This window comes from Bos mutus, chromosome 26 (genome assembly GCF_027580195.1).
Source record: "Bos mutus isolate GX-2022 chromosome 26, NWIPB_WYAK_1.1, whole genome shotgun sequence".
NCBI lineage: Eukaryota > Metazoa > Chordata > Mammalia > Artiodactyla > Bovidae > Bos > Bos mutus.
Genome location: NC_091642.1, coordinates 37,279,230 through 37,298,097, shown reverse-complemented (window position 1 = coordinate 37,298,097; position 18,868 = coordinate 37,279,230). Strand labels below are relative to the sequence as shown.

Here is an 18,868-nt window from a genome sequence, read left to right as displayed (position 1 = left end):
TATTGACATATCCATGTTTGTTTACTCCATCTGCCAGTTTGTTTATGTGTTGCCTCTGGCTGTATTTAGCTGCTTTTGTACCGAAAAGAGTATATCAAAGACTACTTGTAAGCCTAAAATATTTACTATCTGGATTTTAAAGAAAAAGTTTGCTGATTCCTGCATTAGTGTTTAATGTTACTTTATAGTTCATTGCTTGCCAGTCTCATATCCTTATCATATAGCTCAATCAGACTTATGTTTTCTTTTAGAAGTTTTATAGTTTTATGTAAGATTTAAATACATGAGTTTTTTACAAAAAATTTGGCCTTACCACGTGGCTTGCAGTAATTTAGTTCCCTGACCGGGATCAAATCTGAGTCCTTGGCAGTGAAAGTACCAAGTCCTAACCATTGGACTGCCAGGGAATTCCTCATGATCTGGTTTTTAATTTTTTGTGTAAGGTGTGGGGTTTGTCAAGATTTTTGCCTGTAGATATTATAAACTCACAAGGATAAGAATATTCTGATATTTACCCCTATTTTTGCCCATTAAATTGTTCCTTCCTGAAGTTTCAAGCTTTCTTCTGTTTGGAGAACTTCCTTTAGTCTTTAGGGTAGGTCTGCTGCCCACAAATGCTGTTTTGCTTTGTCTAACAATATCTTGATTTTCCTTTAATTCCTGAACAGTATTTTCACTGGCTATAGAATTCAGGGTTGACAAGTCTTTTCTTTCAGCACCTGGAATATGTTGTTTCATTTCCTTTTGGTCTCCAAGAGATGAGAAATCCACAGTTATTCAAATCTTGTTCATGTATAGGCAGTTTCTCTGTACCTGCTGTCAAGATATTTTCTTTGTCCTTAGTTTTTAAACGTTTGATTATATTGTGTTTGCTTAGGTATTTCTTTGATTTAATCATCTTTGGGTTTGCTCAGCATCTTGAAGGTGGCGCTAGTGGTAAAGAACTGGTAAGAGATGTGGGTTTGATCCCTGGGTCAGGAACATTCCCTGGAAGAGGGCATGGCAATCCACTTTAGTATTCTTGCCTGGATAATCCCATTGACAGAGGAGCCTGGTGGGCTGTGGTCCGTGGGACTGCAAAAAGTCAGACACAACTGAAGCAACTTAGCAGCAGCTTCTTGAATCTGTAGACTTATGTCTTTTACCAGACTTTGAAATTTTCATCCTCTTTTTTTTAAAACCAAGATTGATCGATTGATTTTTTTGGCCTTGGCACACAGCTTGTGGGATCTTAGTTCTCCAACCAGGGATTGAACCCCAGGCCATGGCAGCACCAAGTCTTAACCATTTGACTACCAGGGAACTCCCTCCATTATGTCTTTGAACATTTTTCCGCACTGTATTTTTTCTCCTCTGATTCTAGAACTTTGATGACACAAATGTTCAGTTTTATTTTTTTTATTGTGGTCCCATAGTTCTCTGAGACTATAGATATATAGTCTATTTTCTCTTTGATAAGATTGAGTAAATTCTATAATCTGTCTTTATGCTCACTGACCCTTCTTTTTTCCTGTTTGATCTACTGTTGAACCCATTCAGTGAGATGTTTTATTTCAATTACTGCTTTTTTTCAGTTTTATAATTTCCTTTTACTTCTTTTTAAAAATCTCTTCTATTTCTTTGTTAAGATTCTCTTTGTCTGTTTTCTAGATGTATTTTAATTGCTCATTGAAAACGTTTTTATGATGGTTGATTAAAATCCTTATGAAATTGTTCTAACATTTGAATTATCTCAGTGTTGGTACGTATTGTCTTTACACATTCAAGGTGTGATTTTCCAGAGCGGTTTTCAGTTGTTTCCTGAACATTTTGTTTGTTATGTTAGGTGATTCAGAACCTATTATTAAAATCTTTTTTAAATGGGAAGGTCTTGGCCCCCTTTTGGGGCTGTGATTCCAATAACAATTTACTTTTCAGAGCCCCAGTAGTTTTATTATGGCATGCTTCATTCCCGTGCTGCCTATATGAGAAAAATCTGTATTCTGCTTTTGATGAACTAGTGTTCTAAACATGTCATGTAGGACAATTGGTAGTGCCATTCAGGTCACCCATATCCTTACTGAGATTCTGTTTACTTGTTCTACTAATAAAGGGGTATTGAAATTGATTTTAATTGTAGATTTGTCTGTTTCTCTTCTCAGTTCTGTCAGGTTTTTGCCTCATATAAGTGATACTCTGTTGTAGATGCATACACAGTAGGGTTGATATATCTTGGAGAATTTACCTTTTATCATTATGTATTAATAGAGTCCCTTTTTATCTGTGATAGTTTTTGTTGTTCTGAAGTCTACTTTGTCTGAAATTAATTCAAAATCTTCTGGCTCAGATGGTAAAGAGTCTGCCTACAGTGCAGGAGACCTGGGTTCGATTCCTGGGTCAGGAAGATCCCCTGAGAAGGAAATGGCTACCTACTCCAGTATTCTTGCCTGGAAAATCCCATGGACAGAGGAGCCTGGCAGGCTACAGTCTGTGGGGTTGCAAAAAGTCACACAGGACCGAGCAACTTCACTTTCACTTTCTTTCAATACAAAAAATGTCAGTTTTCCATTGACTGCTATTTGCATAATATAGCTTTCTCCATCTCTTTACTTTTGAAGTAAGTCTTTATATTTAAAGTGGATTTCTTATAAACAGCATATAATTGGGTCTTGCTTATTTTTTTTTTAATCAAATCTAACGATGTATGGCTTTTACCTGGTGTGATTAGACCATTCTCATTTAAATATTGGTATGGTTGGATTAAAACCTACCATTTTGTCATTTTCTATTTGTTGCATCATTTATGCTTTGTTTTCATTTTTTCCTTTCCTAATTTAAGTCAAGCATCTTTATGTTTTCATTTTATCTCCCATTGACTTGTCATTTATGCTTTTAAAATTACTTTTTAAAACTGGTTTTCCTAAGATTAATAATATATGTTTTAAAATGATTTTAATCCACCTCCAAATAGTTTGCTGTTTTGTGTATAATGAAAGGACCTTAACAGTATATCCCCAATCCCTCCTTCCTAGCGCATACGCTTTGTTTTCATGTATTTTACCCAGTACATTGTTCCTCTGCTTTATCTGTTTTCTTTCTTAATATGGCTTCTAGAAATTTTTAAATTGTGTATATGACTCATATGTCTGTTGAATGACACAGCTCTAGAATTCTGGATGTCACCTCTCCTACTACTAACTCCTGTCATCAGTTTTTCAGTTCTGTTGTTGGTCCTATTCATTATTACATGTTCCATTCTGAACTCTTCTTTCTGGATTCCGAATCTAGGAAGCATTTCCCCACTTTTTATTTCTAGTGGGTTGTGATTCCTTGAGGGGATGGATTTGTGTCAATAACCTGTAAGCTTACCACTTAATTCTCTTTTCCTTTTTCAATTATTTCCACTTTGTCTGTAGCTGAACTTTGGTTTTGGGCACATTTGCTTCCCCACTTGATTTGCTCACATGGTGTACCATTTAGTGGTGAAAGTGAAGTCGCTCAGTCATGTTCGACCCTTAGTGACCCCATGGATTGCAGCCTACCAGGCTCCTCCATCCATGGGATTTTCCAGGCAAGAGTACTGGAGTGGGTGCCAAAGGGTAACCTTCATTCCCCAAAGTTTAACTCTGCTCCTATGAGATGACTTTGAATGCTATTGATATTATAGGGAACTTTAAGGAGAGAAGGAAGCCATTGATGAATTTTAAATATATATTTTGGTATTAGTTTCGTATCAGCATTATGTTACATTGCATTATATGTTCTATGTGTATAATTTGTCACACCTCAATATACTTGTCTTTTAATTATTAGAAAGTTTTATAATTGGCTTTTTTCTATAGTATTTATAATTTTTTATTTATTTTGTGTCATAGACAAGGCAAAACTGCTTAAGAACAGAATGACTTAACTGATTGTGGACAGTTTAGGAGCTGTAAACTAGAGGCTACAGGCAATAGGAGATGTTCTTAAGTAACGTAATTCAGTGGTTGTTTAGTTGGCTAAAGTTGTATCCAGCCTTTTTGCAACCCCTGGGACTATAGCCCGCCAGGCTTCTCTGTCTATGGGATTTTCCAGGTAAGAATACTGGAGTCGGTTGCCATTTCCTTCTCTAGGGGATCCTTCCAACCCAGGGACTGAACCCTCGTCTCCTGCATTGCAGGTAGATTCTTTACCACTGAGCAACCTGGAAGGAGTAAAACACTTCGGCAGAGTTCATTTTAATAACCATATAGTTAGTATTATAAGAGGTATGAAGTAAAGTGTCACATCTGGAAAAGGGCTGAAAAAGGTTTTATAAGAAAAGAGATATTTTCAAAAGTCATTTAGTCACAGATGTGGTATCAGTCTGCTGTGAAAAGACAAGAACTTGAACTCTAGAATAAGACTACTGAGGTTTGAATATTCCATTTTTGAGCTGTGTGATCTTGCGCAAGTTATGTATCCTTTGAGTCTTAGTTTTTCATTTTAACAGTGTTCTTCTTTTTTCCTATAGGAAATCTAAAGATATAATTAGCAAAACAACTTCTCACAGTGAAAAATTTTGTGCTGATTTTGATGATTTGTCAGAGGAACTCAGACATTTTAACCAAGAAGGTACAAAATTGGTTGAAGAGTCTAAGAAACACTGTGATAAACTCAGTAGCAACCTTGAAATAATTTCTAAAGAGACCGAACAGAGATGCGAGGCTCTGAACACAAGCACACTTTGTTTTTCTGAACAGTGGGCATCTTGGTTAAGTAAAAGGCAAGAGGAACTTCAGAATTTATTGAAGGTAATTACTTTGTAACTGGAACCTCCCTTGGGGATAACAGTGATACTCAGAAGATTTTATATTCTTGGCTAAGAATTGGCTTCAAAACACATGCTAAAGTATAATGAATAACTTAAAATTGTAGGGATAACAGTTGGTATGCTTATACACGATCTTGTTTCACATATATACGTTTTCTAGATCTCCAGATGATTTAACATTTGTCTGATCTGTCCTATATCTATCTTTGGTTTTTGATTTGTTAGTTAGTTTGGTTTAGAGCTTGCTGTCTTTTGGTATGTAATACTTTTCACTTATCCTTCTATTGCTTTAAGTATTTAGGACATTGTTCTGGTTACTCAGAAGATATCTGATAGGTTTGTGGGTTTGCTTGAACTTAACATTTGCATGAACCCTTTGTGCCTTGGTTTTCCTTCTGTGCAAGGAAAGGATTTTACTACTATTCTTAGAAATTAGGTAAAAGAACTTACGTGTTTTAAGCTATATAACCTATTTTCACAAAAAGGAACCATGACTAGTAGAAAAATAGATAATTTCAGGTTTGGAGCAGGAAATATACCAGATGAGCCTATAGATCTTGTCATACCAGAAAGTAAAGATGCTGTTAAAGATGAATGGAATTGTCTCAAAAAGACTTAGGAGACACTCCCTATAGAGGTGGTACAATTTGAGCATCATGAGCAACAATTGCTGCAGTAAAGATATATCAAATATGTTAAAATTGATAAATTCATAGAAATTTCATTAGTCTCCTTTGGATCATGCTAGGGAAGCAGTAAATTATTCTAAGAAGTGGTAAATGAAGGGAAACAATTGAAAGGTCATCTGTCTTTCCTGAAAGAACTCTGTCTTGGTTTAGCAGGGTAGTGGATGACGAAAAGTGTTTCAAAGAAGAATTCCAGCTAGTAAAATGCAGAAGAAATGATAGAATTAGGATATCACCATCTTGCAAAACCCTAGTGAAATAATCCTTGTGGACCTTAGTGACTGCGTACACCATTTGAGCAAAAGCTGACGAGAGATCTTTATAATAAGAAGGTGACCATACTCAAACACACTGGCTGATTTTTTTCCGTGCAGCTTGTGAGATTTTAATTTCCCAACCAGGGATTGAACCTCGGCCCTTGCCAGTGAAAGCACTGCATCCTAACCACTGGACGACCAGGGAATTCCCCACACCGATTAATCTTAACGTGAGAGACACAACCAGGCATTATGTACTTTCAGTACCACCTATGAAATATTCTTGCCCAAAAGTTAAAACCTGGTCTAGATCAAGCCTTTAGATCTAACTAATTTGTAGAAGATACAGAGGACAAATGAACATGTGAAAATAACAGAGGTGCAATTGAACATATCTAATAATTGAGATATTTAGTAGAGCACAAATACCTGGTTTCTTCAATGAAATTTTCTTTCAAAGAAGAAAGTATGGATAACCTATATCAAAAGAGAGTTCAGACCTAGAGGGCCTTAAGCCCTGGTTTGCCTAGGATAGTCCTTGTTTATATTTATTGCACTGGGATAATTATTATTAATGGCCCTTTTTACTCTTAGAATATCTCAGTTTTGATGAGAAATTATATAGTCACTTACTTAAGACATATCAACCAAATCTAATGATGAATTCTGATTCAAACAAGTCTGAAAAACATGAGAGAACTCATGAAATTTAAACAGACTAGACATTTGATATAAAGAAAGGAATGCTAAATTTTTTAGATGTGAATTCAGTTCAGTTCAGTTGCTCAGTCGTGTCAGACTCTTTGCAACCCCATAGACTGCAGCACGCCAGGCCTCCCTGTCCATTACGAACTCCTGGAGTTTACTGAAACTCATGTCCCTTGAGTCGGTGATGCCATTTAGATGTGAGAGTGGTCTTAAAAAGTTCTTAACTCTTGGAGAAGTACACGATGTAAAAGGATAAAATGATACAGAAATTGCTTCAGAACTGTCTTGGCTTCAGAACTGGCCAGTCTTAATTGATCTATATCCCATGTAGTAATAAACGGTGAGGCTGGGTAGTGAATATAAAGGGATTATTAGTATTACTATTTATACTTTTACGTGTGTTTCTAAAACCTTTGTTATGGAAAATTTCAAGGTAAGAAGTTAAAATGTTGCATAAAGCACTGGCAACTTTGATCTTAGTAATGAAATCTCATTTGCATCATTTACAGGTTGTAAACCAAGGCTGTGAGACTTCAAGTTTAGAGATTACTGAACAGTTAAGTGGGCATAAAGCAGCTAATGAGAACCAGCAAAACTTTTTTCTCAGTCAGATAACTATTGATGAAGAAGAATTAATGACACGAAGTCAAGAACTTAATAAAACCGTAAAAATAGGTTTGAATAAGCTTAACTGCTTTCTACAACAGGATCTGAAACTGGATATCCCAACAGGTACTTTTAAAGGGAAATTGAATTAAATTTTTGAAGTTGAATTCAACTGTATACAGTGCTAGTTGTTCCTAGAAACTAGGTCCTGCCATTCCCTGACACACATTTACCATCTCACTCTGATTAATTCAAATATGGAAAAACTGGAATCCTAAAGTAGGTTTAATCAAGCATTAGATGATATACATGGCATATACTCCCAGAAACTTGGGCAATCATAATTCAGTAAAAGTTTACAAACATTCAGGCAACTGGCTTTATTAAGAGAACACAAAAAGAAAGCCTACCATCTATGTAGCACTGTCTATTAAAGGACATTTTCATACCAAAAGTGGAGGAATGTAATTAAATAAATGTAGTTCAATGCAAGGTTCACCACACTGTACATTTTTTATGTGCACCTCTCCTTTTGTCGTGGACCGTTTAGATTGGCAATCAGGAATTACCATTTGGGGAGGTCAGAGCAGTGTAAGCTATAATGTGAAACCTTCATGAAAGAAGGTTTAACACAGGATGTTAACAACTGTTTAACACAGGATGAGTAATTGAGGTATTCATTAGGTTGCAGTAGTGGTGACACTGTAAACTTACTAAAAGTCATTGAGTGTATTTTGTGGTATGGAAATTATACTTTACAGTCTTTTTTTTTTTAGCAGTTATAAAAGGAGATGGCACTAAAGGATGCTAGTTAATTTTTCCCCCCAAGACTTTTGATATTTATTATCCATTTTCCAATGAAATTAGAAATATAAATGTTAAGTGAAAAGGCCAATGCCCATGTAAATTATTAGAACATGAATTATTATAAAGAAATGTAACTGGGTTAATATTTACTTTCCACCAAATTTACAGTAAAATGATTATTCCTGTCTAACTGATCATGCTGAGAAAATTGTATCTTATTCCAATAATGTTGCCATCTTTTTCAGAACACTGAATCCTTTTAGAGCCTACAATACATCTTCTGTAGGTGGAAAATTTCATGTTTTGGCATAGGTTCCATCTTGCAATTGGTTGAGTTGTCAATTTAGGAAATATTTTAAGCAACATATGCCTGACAGATAACAAAATTGATTCTCATATGTGGCAGTGCTTATATTTTTGGACGACAAAGACTTACTGGGAAGTATAAGTTTTAGCATTAAAAAAATGCTGGGAGAGAAGTTCAAGAGGGAGGGGACATATGTATACCTATGACTGATTGATGTTGATGTATGGCAGAAACCAACACAATATTATAAAACAGTTACTTTTCAATTAAAAAAAAAAAAACCTTACTCATAAGCCACATTTCAATTTTTACCACTTATATCCACTAAAGGTACGACCCCACAGAGGAAAAATTATGTATACCCATCAACACTGGTGAGAACTCAGCCACGTGAACAGCTCCTTGATCAGTTGAAAATGAAACAGCCTGAGCTGTTAACAACGCTAAACTGTTCAGAAAACAACAAAGAGACCAGTCAGGTAAAATTTATTTTAGGCATCATAATTTTAGAATTCTCCCATGAACTTTGTTTTAAATTTACCTTTATCTATTTCTTGTATCACTTATTTTGGCTGTGCTAGGTCTTCGTTGCCGCTTGAGGGCTCTCTCTCGTTGTGACAGTCAGAGCCTACTCTCTGGTGGTGGTGGCTTCTCTCGTCGCAGAGCCGGGCTCTAGGTGTATGGTCCAAGAGTTGGGGCACGTGGGCTTAGTTGCTCCTTGGCATGTAGGAGCTTCCTGAACCAGGGATCCACCGATGTCCCTGCATTGCAAGACGGACTCCTAGCCACTGGACCACCAGGGAAGCCCTAGACGATGTTTATGTTGTGTTATATTATGTGCTCGATATTGTTCTGAGCATTTTACATATGTATTTACTTAGTCAGTTCTCTCAGTAACTCCATAAGGTGAATGCTAGTACTATCCCTATTTTAACAGGTGAGGAAACTAAGAATCACCTTGTCCCAAATCACAAGGATGGAGCTGGAAGTAGAATGTAGAGAATCTCTACAATCTGTGCATTTAACTATAGTAATTATAGAAAAGTTGGGAAATTGTAAAGTAACAAAGAAGAAAGTAAAAAGTAAACTATAATCTCTTTATTCTGAGATTATCACATTTAACACTTTATTATAGGTACTTCTCTATGTGCAAACATAACAGGAATTATTTTTATTATTTTGTAGACTTTCTGCTAATTTTGTTGAGATTTAACTTTTAAGTAAGGGACATTGTGTTGTTTTTCAAAGAGGAAAACTGCCTTGTGTGAAGATTTTTTGTAACCCCACCCCCACCATGTGGAGATTTTTGAGCCCTGGGAATTTATCAATTCATCTAGCTTCTTCTTTTAGGACTTGGATGAAGAAAATGCGGTTCTGGTGCTCACTGTTGAAGAACCTCTGACTCAGGAACCATCTGTAGATACTAGTTTGGATTGTTCATCAAGTGGTGGGGTTCCATTTTTCCAGGTACCTGATTGTATCTTGTTAGATAACCCTTCCACATCTAACATAAATCTGTTATTTGCTATTCAGTATCAAGGCATTGCTCTTGATGGATGGAACAGGAAAAGTATTTTAGTCATTCCTTTGGGATGGCTTGTTAACTTTTCTGGTTTAAAGAATTTATACAAGTATGATAATTGGTTAGGGTTTTATTGGTAGGATAAATAAATGCAAAATTTGACTTATTCCCATCCTTGGCTGGTCATCTTCTGTTGTTATCCTTACCCCTTTTCTACTTCCTCCATACTCAGAATGATACTAAAAGCAGTCATTTCTCTCTTCCCTCCACCTTCAAAGTGGATGTCCTGGAGCCTATCTCTGCCCACAATAAGACTTTGAAGGCTAAGACGTTTAAATTGAGACAGAATGCCTCTCCGGTTTAATGACTGAGTCTCCTGCCTGAGGCTTTTCTCCTATTAACTATTCCCCCAGGTAGCCTGCACTTCTCACCTGCCTTGATCTTGAGCATTTACATCCTGTGCCCTCTCCTTCCCCCTTTTCACCCCTTTTGCGAGTATGATACTCTAAACTGTCTAATCTTTTCCTCTCATTTAAAGGCATAAGCCTCAACAGAGTCTGTGAAGTAAGAATTTCCTATTCTAGCTCAGATTCCATTAAATTCCTCTCTCTCTGCATCAAGGCAATTTTATCCTCCAAATCTTCCTACCTTTTGCTTTATTCTTTACTATTAGAAAACGCTAGATACATTTCTATTTTTCAACCCTCTCTTCTATCTTATAAAATTAAGAAAAGAGGGAAAGTTAAGAGGACTTAAGTGACTGCTTAATCCCTATTTGAAAATTCTTTCATTATTACAGCATATGATGTTCTGAAGGCCAGGCTTAGTGGTTCAGTTATGGCAAGGAAGTTCCTACGGTACCAGAAATGACTTGGGACTGGATTTTAGACCTTTAGCTAAAGTCCAGAAATTATTTTTTTCTCTGATATCTATCTGATTTTGGGAAGTTTTCTAGGTTAGAAACTCTAAAGCTGCTTTACAGTTTGTCTAAGAATTGATGAGTGGGTCTATAAGAAAAGTCATCAGTTACCTAAAGCTCTCTAAGGGCAAGTACAAGGATTCCAATGAAGTATTCCCAAATGAGAAACACGAAATAAGTTTTTTAAAAGATAAAATATAGGTTAAATAAAAAGTATCTTGAGATAGCCTATAGATCTATGCTTAAAATAGAATTACCTCTTTTTTTGGGGTGGGGGGCACTGCATCTTGCAGCCCATGGATCTTAGCTCCCTGACCAGGGATTGAACCCTGGCCCTGGCAGTGAAAGCACAGAGTCCTAACCCCTGGACTGCCAGGGAAGTCCCTGAATTGCCATTTTTGTACAATAGCCCATCTTTGTTTCCCTAGAGCAAGATTGCTAGCAGCAGCACTATTGACATTTTGAGCTGGCTGGCTAATTCTTTGTTGTGGTGACCTGCCCTGTGTATTATGTGGTATTCATTAGCAGCTTCCCTGGCTTCTATCCACCGAAAGCCAGTAGTGCCCCTCTAGCTTTAACAACCAAAAATGTCTTCAGACATAAGCAAATGTCCCTAGAGGCAAAAGTCTCCATGTTGATAACCGTGGCCCTACAGTAAAATCTGTAATTATTTTTTTGGAAAACCATACATAAAATTAAATTTCTTTCTCAAACACACCCCCCACTTGGTGATAAAATAAGAAGGCATTCATTTCTACTTTCCAGGCAAAGTGTTGGCTCCAATTTGTGCTGAGTATTTCTAAAGTTTTCCACACCTAATTTCTTCCCTATAACCCAGAGAATTTTGAAAATAGAATATGATTAATATGTGTCACATGTTACTTTATATTGACTTAATTTTCTCCCTTAAATCCACAGCATAAAAAATCACATGGAAAAGACAAAGAAAACAGAGGCACTAATCCATTGGAGAAGTCTAAAGTAGAAGAAATCATAGAGCAATCTGTTACGAAGAGCAGGTTACCTCTACGAGCCCAGAACAATTTTTAGTTAACTTGAGGATTGGTAATTTTACTTTTTAAGGAAAATGAAAAATAAAACCTGTAACCCCAGAACTTGAGCCTTGTGTGTAGATTAAAAATGAGTAGAAAATATCAAGGCAATACTGTAAATGTAGTTGAATTTACTGTCTACTTATTTTTCTGTCATTGCTGTAGTTCCCTCTGTGTTAAGTTAGATTTCATTTGGGATTTGCATGGAGTAAATATGTATTTCTAGCTTTTGATATAAAATAGCTCTTTCAGAACAAATGAAAAGTGTTTTCTTGTATATTACTAAATAGCAGATAGATAGACGCTGCAGTGTTCTTTTAGGCTTGAACTTATATGGGTAAATATCACCAGCACTTGGTCTTAGGAAGGCCATATCCTTTCTTTTCTTACTATGATTGAATTATGTTTATTTTTCCTTACCTCCTTCCCTAGACTTTTTTATTCTGCTTTCTCAGCTCACTTTCTCCCTTTCTATTTGTCACCAAACCATTTGTAGAGCTAGAAAATGGTATCTATCCATTATTATTAGGAGATAGCCAGAGTTTTATCTAGAAATCTTTGACACTTTTCTGTGGTTATCTCTAAAATCACTGTCAACAGTAAACATAACCCTGGAAATATCCCGTCAATATTTTTGTTTACCCCTACATGTGAAAAAGCATTTCATTCCTTTATGAGGCCTAACATATCAGCCCCTACACAGTTCACAAAAAGCCATTCTCTCCAGAATATAGATTGCTATTATGGGAGGAAAACCCTGAGTTCTGATTAATGGCTGTGTGACCCCATTTTGAGGCCTATGTCTTGTGCAAAAGGTCACACTGATTTAAGGGCTTTTTGAAGCTATTGATTATGAGTGTAATTTATATTCTTTTGTTTACTTGGTGAAACTTTTTGTTGTTCTTTGTATATAATAAAATATGTGTGTATATATTTTTCTCTACTGAAATCTTAACCCTTCATTGAAGGTCCCTGATATTTTTTTGATCTACCAGCCAAATTTCTGGAAGTTGGGATGTTTCAGCATGAAGAACCAGAGCACTTAGAATATATGCAAAGAATAAATTTGTGCCCACGTCAAGTTAAGTGTAGAAATTCAGAGTTTGATTTTGATAACTAAGTAAAACCAAGCCCTGTTGGAGAATTAGAAAATGTGCTACTTCAAGGAACTCAATTTGCCTTGCAGAGTATTAATTATCTTAATAAAAATGATCATATAATTTCTCTGCAAAATCAGATGTCAATACAAGCTATGAATAATATCTAATAAACATAAGCTACCCTTGGTAATAAATTTGATCTCTACATTAACTTCCTTGTCTCATTATTTCTTATTTTGCAGTGGGTATGTTTACAGAGTTAAGCAAGTTGTATTAAAATTCCTAAAATAGACTTCTGCACAGGTACCAGCAAGGAAGAAAGGCCTTGGTAAACATCCCAGCTTTCCGTTGCACCCCACGGGGCTACACCTTAGTGTGAGATGAATGAGAAACAGATTGGCCCTCACAGGGCCTGGAGTCCAGCTTTAAGCCATCTCATTCCCAAACTGTTTTAAGCTTATCCACTCCAGCACTCTTGCCTGGAAAATCCCATGGACGGAGGAGCCTGGTGGGCTGCAGTCCATGGGGTCACTGAGGGTTGGACACGACTGAGCGACTTCACTTTCACTTTTCACTTTCATGCATTGGAGAAGGAAATGGCAACCCGCTCCAGTGTTCTTGCCTGGAGAATCCCAGGGACGGGGGAGCCTGGTGGGCTGCCGTCTATGGGGTCGCACAGAGTCGGACACGACTGAAGCGACTTAGCAGCAGCAGCAGCAGCAGGAATGCTAATGCAGCTGGCTGAACAGCCTACAGAAGCCAAAATAAATCAGGAGAATTTTAACTTCTAGAGCCTTAAATTAACTTGGTACATTTTAATATACATTGTGAAGCACTCAAAAGGTAACCCTCAGCAAAAATAGAGTAGGTAGCTTCAGGGGCCCATCATTCCTCCTCAGAGATGAAAACATTCAGAAATAATTTTGTCATAACTTGGAAAAACAGAATTTTATAGAACCAAGCAAATGTCGCATCAGGAGCAAAGTAACCTAAGAATTAGGAAAGCCTTTTGGTGTTCTACTTGCCCTTGCTCCATCCCCCTTCCCAGCACTGTGGTAGTCTTGAAGACAGGCAGAAGCCCAGGGTTCTCAGAGAGGGACCTGTTCCCTGGTCCCAAAGAAGCTGAGGCAAGTTTTAATCTCAAAAAGTTGTTGAAACCTGTTTAGGCCAACGTGAAGGACTGAAGCAAGGGACTTTCCTTTGTTTCAGCTAACGCTGAACTCAGGTTGAAAAATGGAAGGCATTTCTCGAAAATATTGTAAGCAAATAACCTGCTGCCACGTTTGGCAAAAGATTACAGTTGAGGTAAATAAAGGTGTGCCCAAAGCCTGAGAGGAAATAATGGGAGAGGATTTCCTAGGGAAATCAGGCTACTCAAAAACAACATTGTATACTAAGGAACTGAGAAAGCCATCTATGTTTAGGGCAAGTTGCATCCTTAGAGAAGACCTGAGAAGACCTAAATGTTCACTGCTGGCTGAACTCAGCTCAGCACAAGTAGGAAGTGAAGGCTAAGCAGATTTAAAAATGATGTAGCTAAGCACTAAAAGAGTGCTCCAATATAGCCACTCTACAAAGACTAGGAGGAGGTTTTTTCCCCTTTTGTTTTCTTTTAATTCTTGTCTTATATTTTTGCCACCGGCATTCAAGGAAATCTGTCAATACTAGCTGAATACAAGCAAAAAAGTCTTCAAAGAAAAGTCAAGTGAGACTTTACAAAAAAAGTTGAGAAAAGTCACTAAACTGCTACAGCCCACAGCAAGGAACAAAAACAAACCACGAGGCATGAAGAATCTGATTGCCAAACTTAACATAATATTCAACTGTTCAGTTTTCAACAAAAAACTGGGAATTTTGCAAAGTATGGCTCATTCGCAGAAGAAAATAACAAACTTGCTGAGGGAGCATAAACTTTGGACTTTCAATCAACTGTCTCAAATATGCTCACAGAGCTAAAGGAATCCAGTAAGTTGTCTCCACAAATAGAAAATATCAGTGAAGAAATTGTAAAAAGGAACCATACAAATCTGGAGCTGAAAAGTAACAAGTGAAAAAAAATCACTAGAGGCTTCCAATAGTATAAATGAACAGGCAATTGAAAGCCAGTGAACTTGAAGCTAAGGCAATTGAAATTGTCCAGTTGGAGAATCAGGAGGGAAAAAGAATGAAGGACAAATAGAATCTAAGAGACCTGTAGAGCATAATGAGACAACATTTGCAAAAAGGAAGTACCAGAAGGATAGAGAAAGGAGCAGAAAGAATACTTGAAGAAATAATGGCTGAAAACTTAGATTTGCTAAAACACTCAAAGCTGCATATCCAAGATGCTCAACAAGTCCAAACAGTATAAACTCAGATCCACAAGACACATTATAACTGAACTGTTAAAACTGCAAACAGAATCTTGAAAGCAGCAAGAGTAGTCTTCAGGAAAATGCAAATTAAAACCACAGTTAGATATCACTTCACATCCACAAGAATAGCTGTAGTAAAAACAAAATAACAAAAACAAAACAAAAATAACCTCCCTGTTGGTCCAGTGGCTAAGACTCTGCACTTTCACCGCAGGGGGCCCCAGGTTTGATCCCTGGTTGGGGAACCCAAGATCCTGCCTGACAGTGCGGCCCAAAACAAAAAATAACAAGTGCTGGTGAAGACAGTGAGTGGAAACCCTCATATACTGCTTGTGGGAATGAAAAACGTCAGCCACTGTTTAAAAAGAGCTTGGTGGTTCCTAAACAAGATAAACGTAGAATTACCATTTCACCCAGCAAATCTACTCCTAGATAGCTCTCCAAGAGAAAAGAAAAAATTTATCCACACACATCTGTACACAGATGTTCATGTTAGCACTATAAATGCTATAAACAATACAACATAAAATGGATAAAATAACATAATGGATTATTACTTAGCCATAAAAATAATGAAGTGCTGATACCTGCTACTGTGTGGATAAACCTTGAAAAAAATGCTAAGTGAAAGAAGTCAGATGCAAAAATTCATATGTTGTATGTTTACATTTGTATGAAATATCCGGGATAGGTAAATTCATAGAAGCAGATTGGCAGATGCCAAGGTTGTTTTGAGTTGGGAGAAAGGGAGTGATTGCTTAACAAATGTGGACTTTTATGATGTTGGAAATGTGTTGGAACCAGGCAGATGTGGTGGTCGTACAACACTGAATATACTGAATGCCATGGAATTATTTTTTTTAACTAAAAATTTTGAGGTATAATTGGCACATATTAGTTTAATTGTACAATTTGATATTTGTATACATTGTAAAATCACCACAATAATTCTCACAATTATTCATTTTATGTGATTTTGACCTAAGAATAAAAGCCACTCAAAATATAAAATGAGTCCTATCATCTATTAAAGAAGAAGTACTTGAATCATAAAGGCATTAATATTGTAGGTAGAACTGATTAGCAGATAGTAAAATGTTCTTAAAGAAACATGACAATTTAAACATATGTTGTATACATTGTGTGCCCATAAAACACAGCTATTTACCCTCCTTTAAAAGTAACTGGGCTTCCCTGGTGGCTCAAACGGTAAAGAATCTGCCTGCAATGCAGGAGACCCAGGTTTGATCCCTGAGTCGGGAAGATCCCCTGGAAAAGGGAATGGCAACCCACTCCAGTGTTCTCACTTGGAGAATTCCATGGACAGAGGAGCCTAGCGGGCTACAGTCCATGGGGTTACAAAGAGTTGGACATGACTGAAGGAGTTGGCCATGACTGAGCGACTAGCACTTTCACTTTCAAAAAATAATCCAGTATACACAGAGTAAAAGTGAAAGTCAGTCGTGTCTGACTCTTTGCGAGTCTGTACAGCCCATGGAATTCTCCAGGCCAGAATACCCAGGTATCGAACCCAGGTCTCCTGCATTGCAGGTGGATTCTTTACCAGCTGAGCTGTAAGGAAAGCCCAAGAATACTGGAGTGGGTAGCATAGCCCTTCTCCAGGGGATCCTCCTGACCCAGGAATTAAACCAGGGTCTCTTGCATTGCAGGCAGATTCTTTATCTACCGAGCTATCAGGGAAGCCCAATATACAAAGAGACTGGACATCAACAGGAAAGACAACAGAAATAAGTTACAGAAATTAAAGCTAATGGAGTTGCCAAACAAGATAATTTTAAAACATTTAAAGAATTTATAGACAATGAAATATTTTGGATGAAAATTATTTTACAAAGAATCGATAGAAATTCTAGAACTGAAAAAATATAATAAATTATGAACACAGGGAATGGGTTTAATTGCTGAACAGACCTCGTTAAGAGAGTTTTTAAAAGTAGATGATAGGGACTTCCCTGATGGTCCAATGGTTGGGACTTAGTGCTCCCCGTGCAAGTGGTCTGGGTTTGATCCCTGGTCAGGGAATTAGATCCAATATGTTGGAGAAGGCAATGACAACCCACTCCAGTGTTCCTGCCTGGAGAATCCCAGGGACGGCAGAGCCTGGTGGGCTGCTGTCTATGGGGTCGCACAGAGTCAGACACGACTTGAGCGACTTAGCAGCAGCAGCAGCATGTTGCAGCTAAGACCCAGTGCAGCCACATAAATACATACTTTAAAAAAAGTGGATGATTAGGTTGGAAGAAAATCATTACACTGAAGCATAGCAAGACGAAAGTATAAGAAACACAAAAGAAACAGGACATGGTGAAGAAATTAAACATGTATATAATTAGGGCCTCACAAGGAAGAAGAGAGAATGGGACTGAAGCTTTATAATCCTGAACAGGACAAATGCAAAATCACACCTAGGTACACTCCAGGCAAACTGCTAAAAGGATAAATGAAATAAGGAAGTAAAAACAATAGAGATGTCTTTCCCTGCCGCCGCGGAGCCGCGCGGAGGCGGAGGCTCGGGTGCATTCAAGATTCGGCTCCACCCGTAACCCACCGCCATGGCCGAGGAAGGCATTGCTGCTGGAAGTGTAATGGACGTTCATACTGCTCTGCAAGAGGTGCTGAAGACCGTCCTCATCCACGATGGCTTAGCACGTGGAATTCGCGAAGCTGCGAACGCTTTAGACAAGCGCCAAGCCCATCTGTGTGTGTTTGCATCCAACTGTAATGAGCCTATGTATGTCAAGTTCGTGGAGGCCCTTTGTGCTGAACATCAAATCAACCTGATTAAGGTTGATGACAACAAGAAACTAGGGGAATGGGTAGGCCTCTGTAAAACTGAGAGAGGGAAAACCTCCTAAAGTGGTTGGATGCAGCTGTGTGGTGGTTAAGGACTACGGCAAAGAATCTCAGGCCAAGGATGTCATCGAGGAGTACTTCAAATGCAAGAAATGATGAAATAAAAAACTGATTTCTTGTCTAAAAAAAAAAAACAGAGATAATTAAACTGCTGAAAAAAAATAACTGTGATTGCCACCACAGTAAAAATATTTTTTAGGAATGATGGTGCATTAAAGGCATTATATGTGTCTAAGAAATGAAAATTTATTTTTGTCATCACCAATCTGGCACTAAAGGAAACACTAAAGGGCGTTCTTTAGGCAAAAACAAAATGGTATCAAATGGCCTCTCAGAGATGTAGGAAAGAATAAAGAACAGTAAAAAATATAAATGCATCAGAAAGGTAAATTATCACTGTAAAACAGTAACAGTGTTTTATGAGTCTAAAATATATATGGAATTAAAACCCTCAAGAATAACACAAAAGATGGAAGAAAGTTAGGAGGAATTAAAACAGTCAAAGATTCTTTGATTATTGGGGAGGTAGTAAAGATTCTAATATTAGACTTTGATAAGTAAAGTCTAAGGAAAATATTAAATATTAAATTTGAATATATTCTATCATTGGATAAATTTTTTCTGTAATGTCAGTAGGGCCAAGTTGATTTGATAGAATTGCAGGTCTCCTATAACATCACTAATCTTCTGTGTAGTTGTTCTGTTAATTAAAATGTTAAAGTCTCAGAAATTCTCTGGTGGTCCAGTGGTTAAGATTCTGTGCTTTCACTGCCAAGGGCCTAGATCTGATACCTGCTCAGGGAACTAAGATTCCGGAAGCACTTAGTGCAGCCCCCACCCCCTCTCCCCCACAAAAAAAAAATGTTGAACTCTCTAACTGTAAATTTTAAAATTTCTCCTTT

At 37.3% G+C, this 18,868-nt stretch overlaps 1 protein-coding gene and 1 pseudogene across 1 annotated transcript in view; both read left to right on the top strand.

Moving 5' to 3' along the window:
• Positions 1 to 12,955, top strand: part of KIF11 (kinesin family member 11) — a 46,304-nt gene extending 33,349 nt beyond the window's left edge. The window contains exons 18-22 of the mRNA XM_005890630.3: positions 4,475 to 4,754; positions 6,935 to 7,157; positions 8,476 to 8,624; positions 9,496 to 9,612; positions 11,505 to 12,955. Coding sequence (XP_005890692.2) covers positions 4,475 to 4,754; positions 6,935 to 7,157; positions 8,476 to 8,624; positions 9,496 to 9,612; positions 11,505 to 11,636 — 901 coding nt within the window. The 3' untranslated portion in view covers positions 11,637 to 12,955. The remainder of the gene's footprint in view (positions 1 to 4,474; positions 4,755 to 6,934; positions 7,158 to 8,475; positions 8,625 to 9,495; positions 9,613 to 11,504) is intronic.
• A 4,635-nt stretch (positions 12,956 to 17,590) lies between these two features.
• LOC102266142 (small ribosomal subunit protein eS12-like) lies at positions 17,591 to 18,065 on the top strand (annotated as a pseudogene).
• Positions 18,066 to 18,868: the final 803 nt, after the last annotated feature.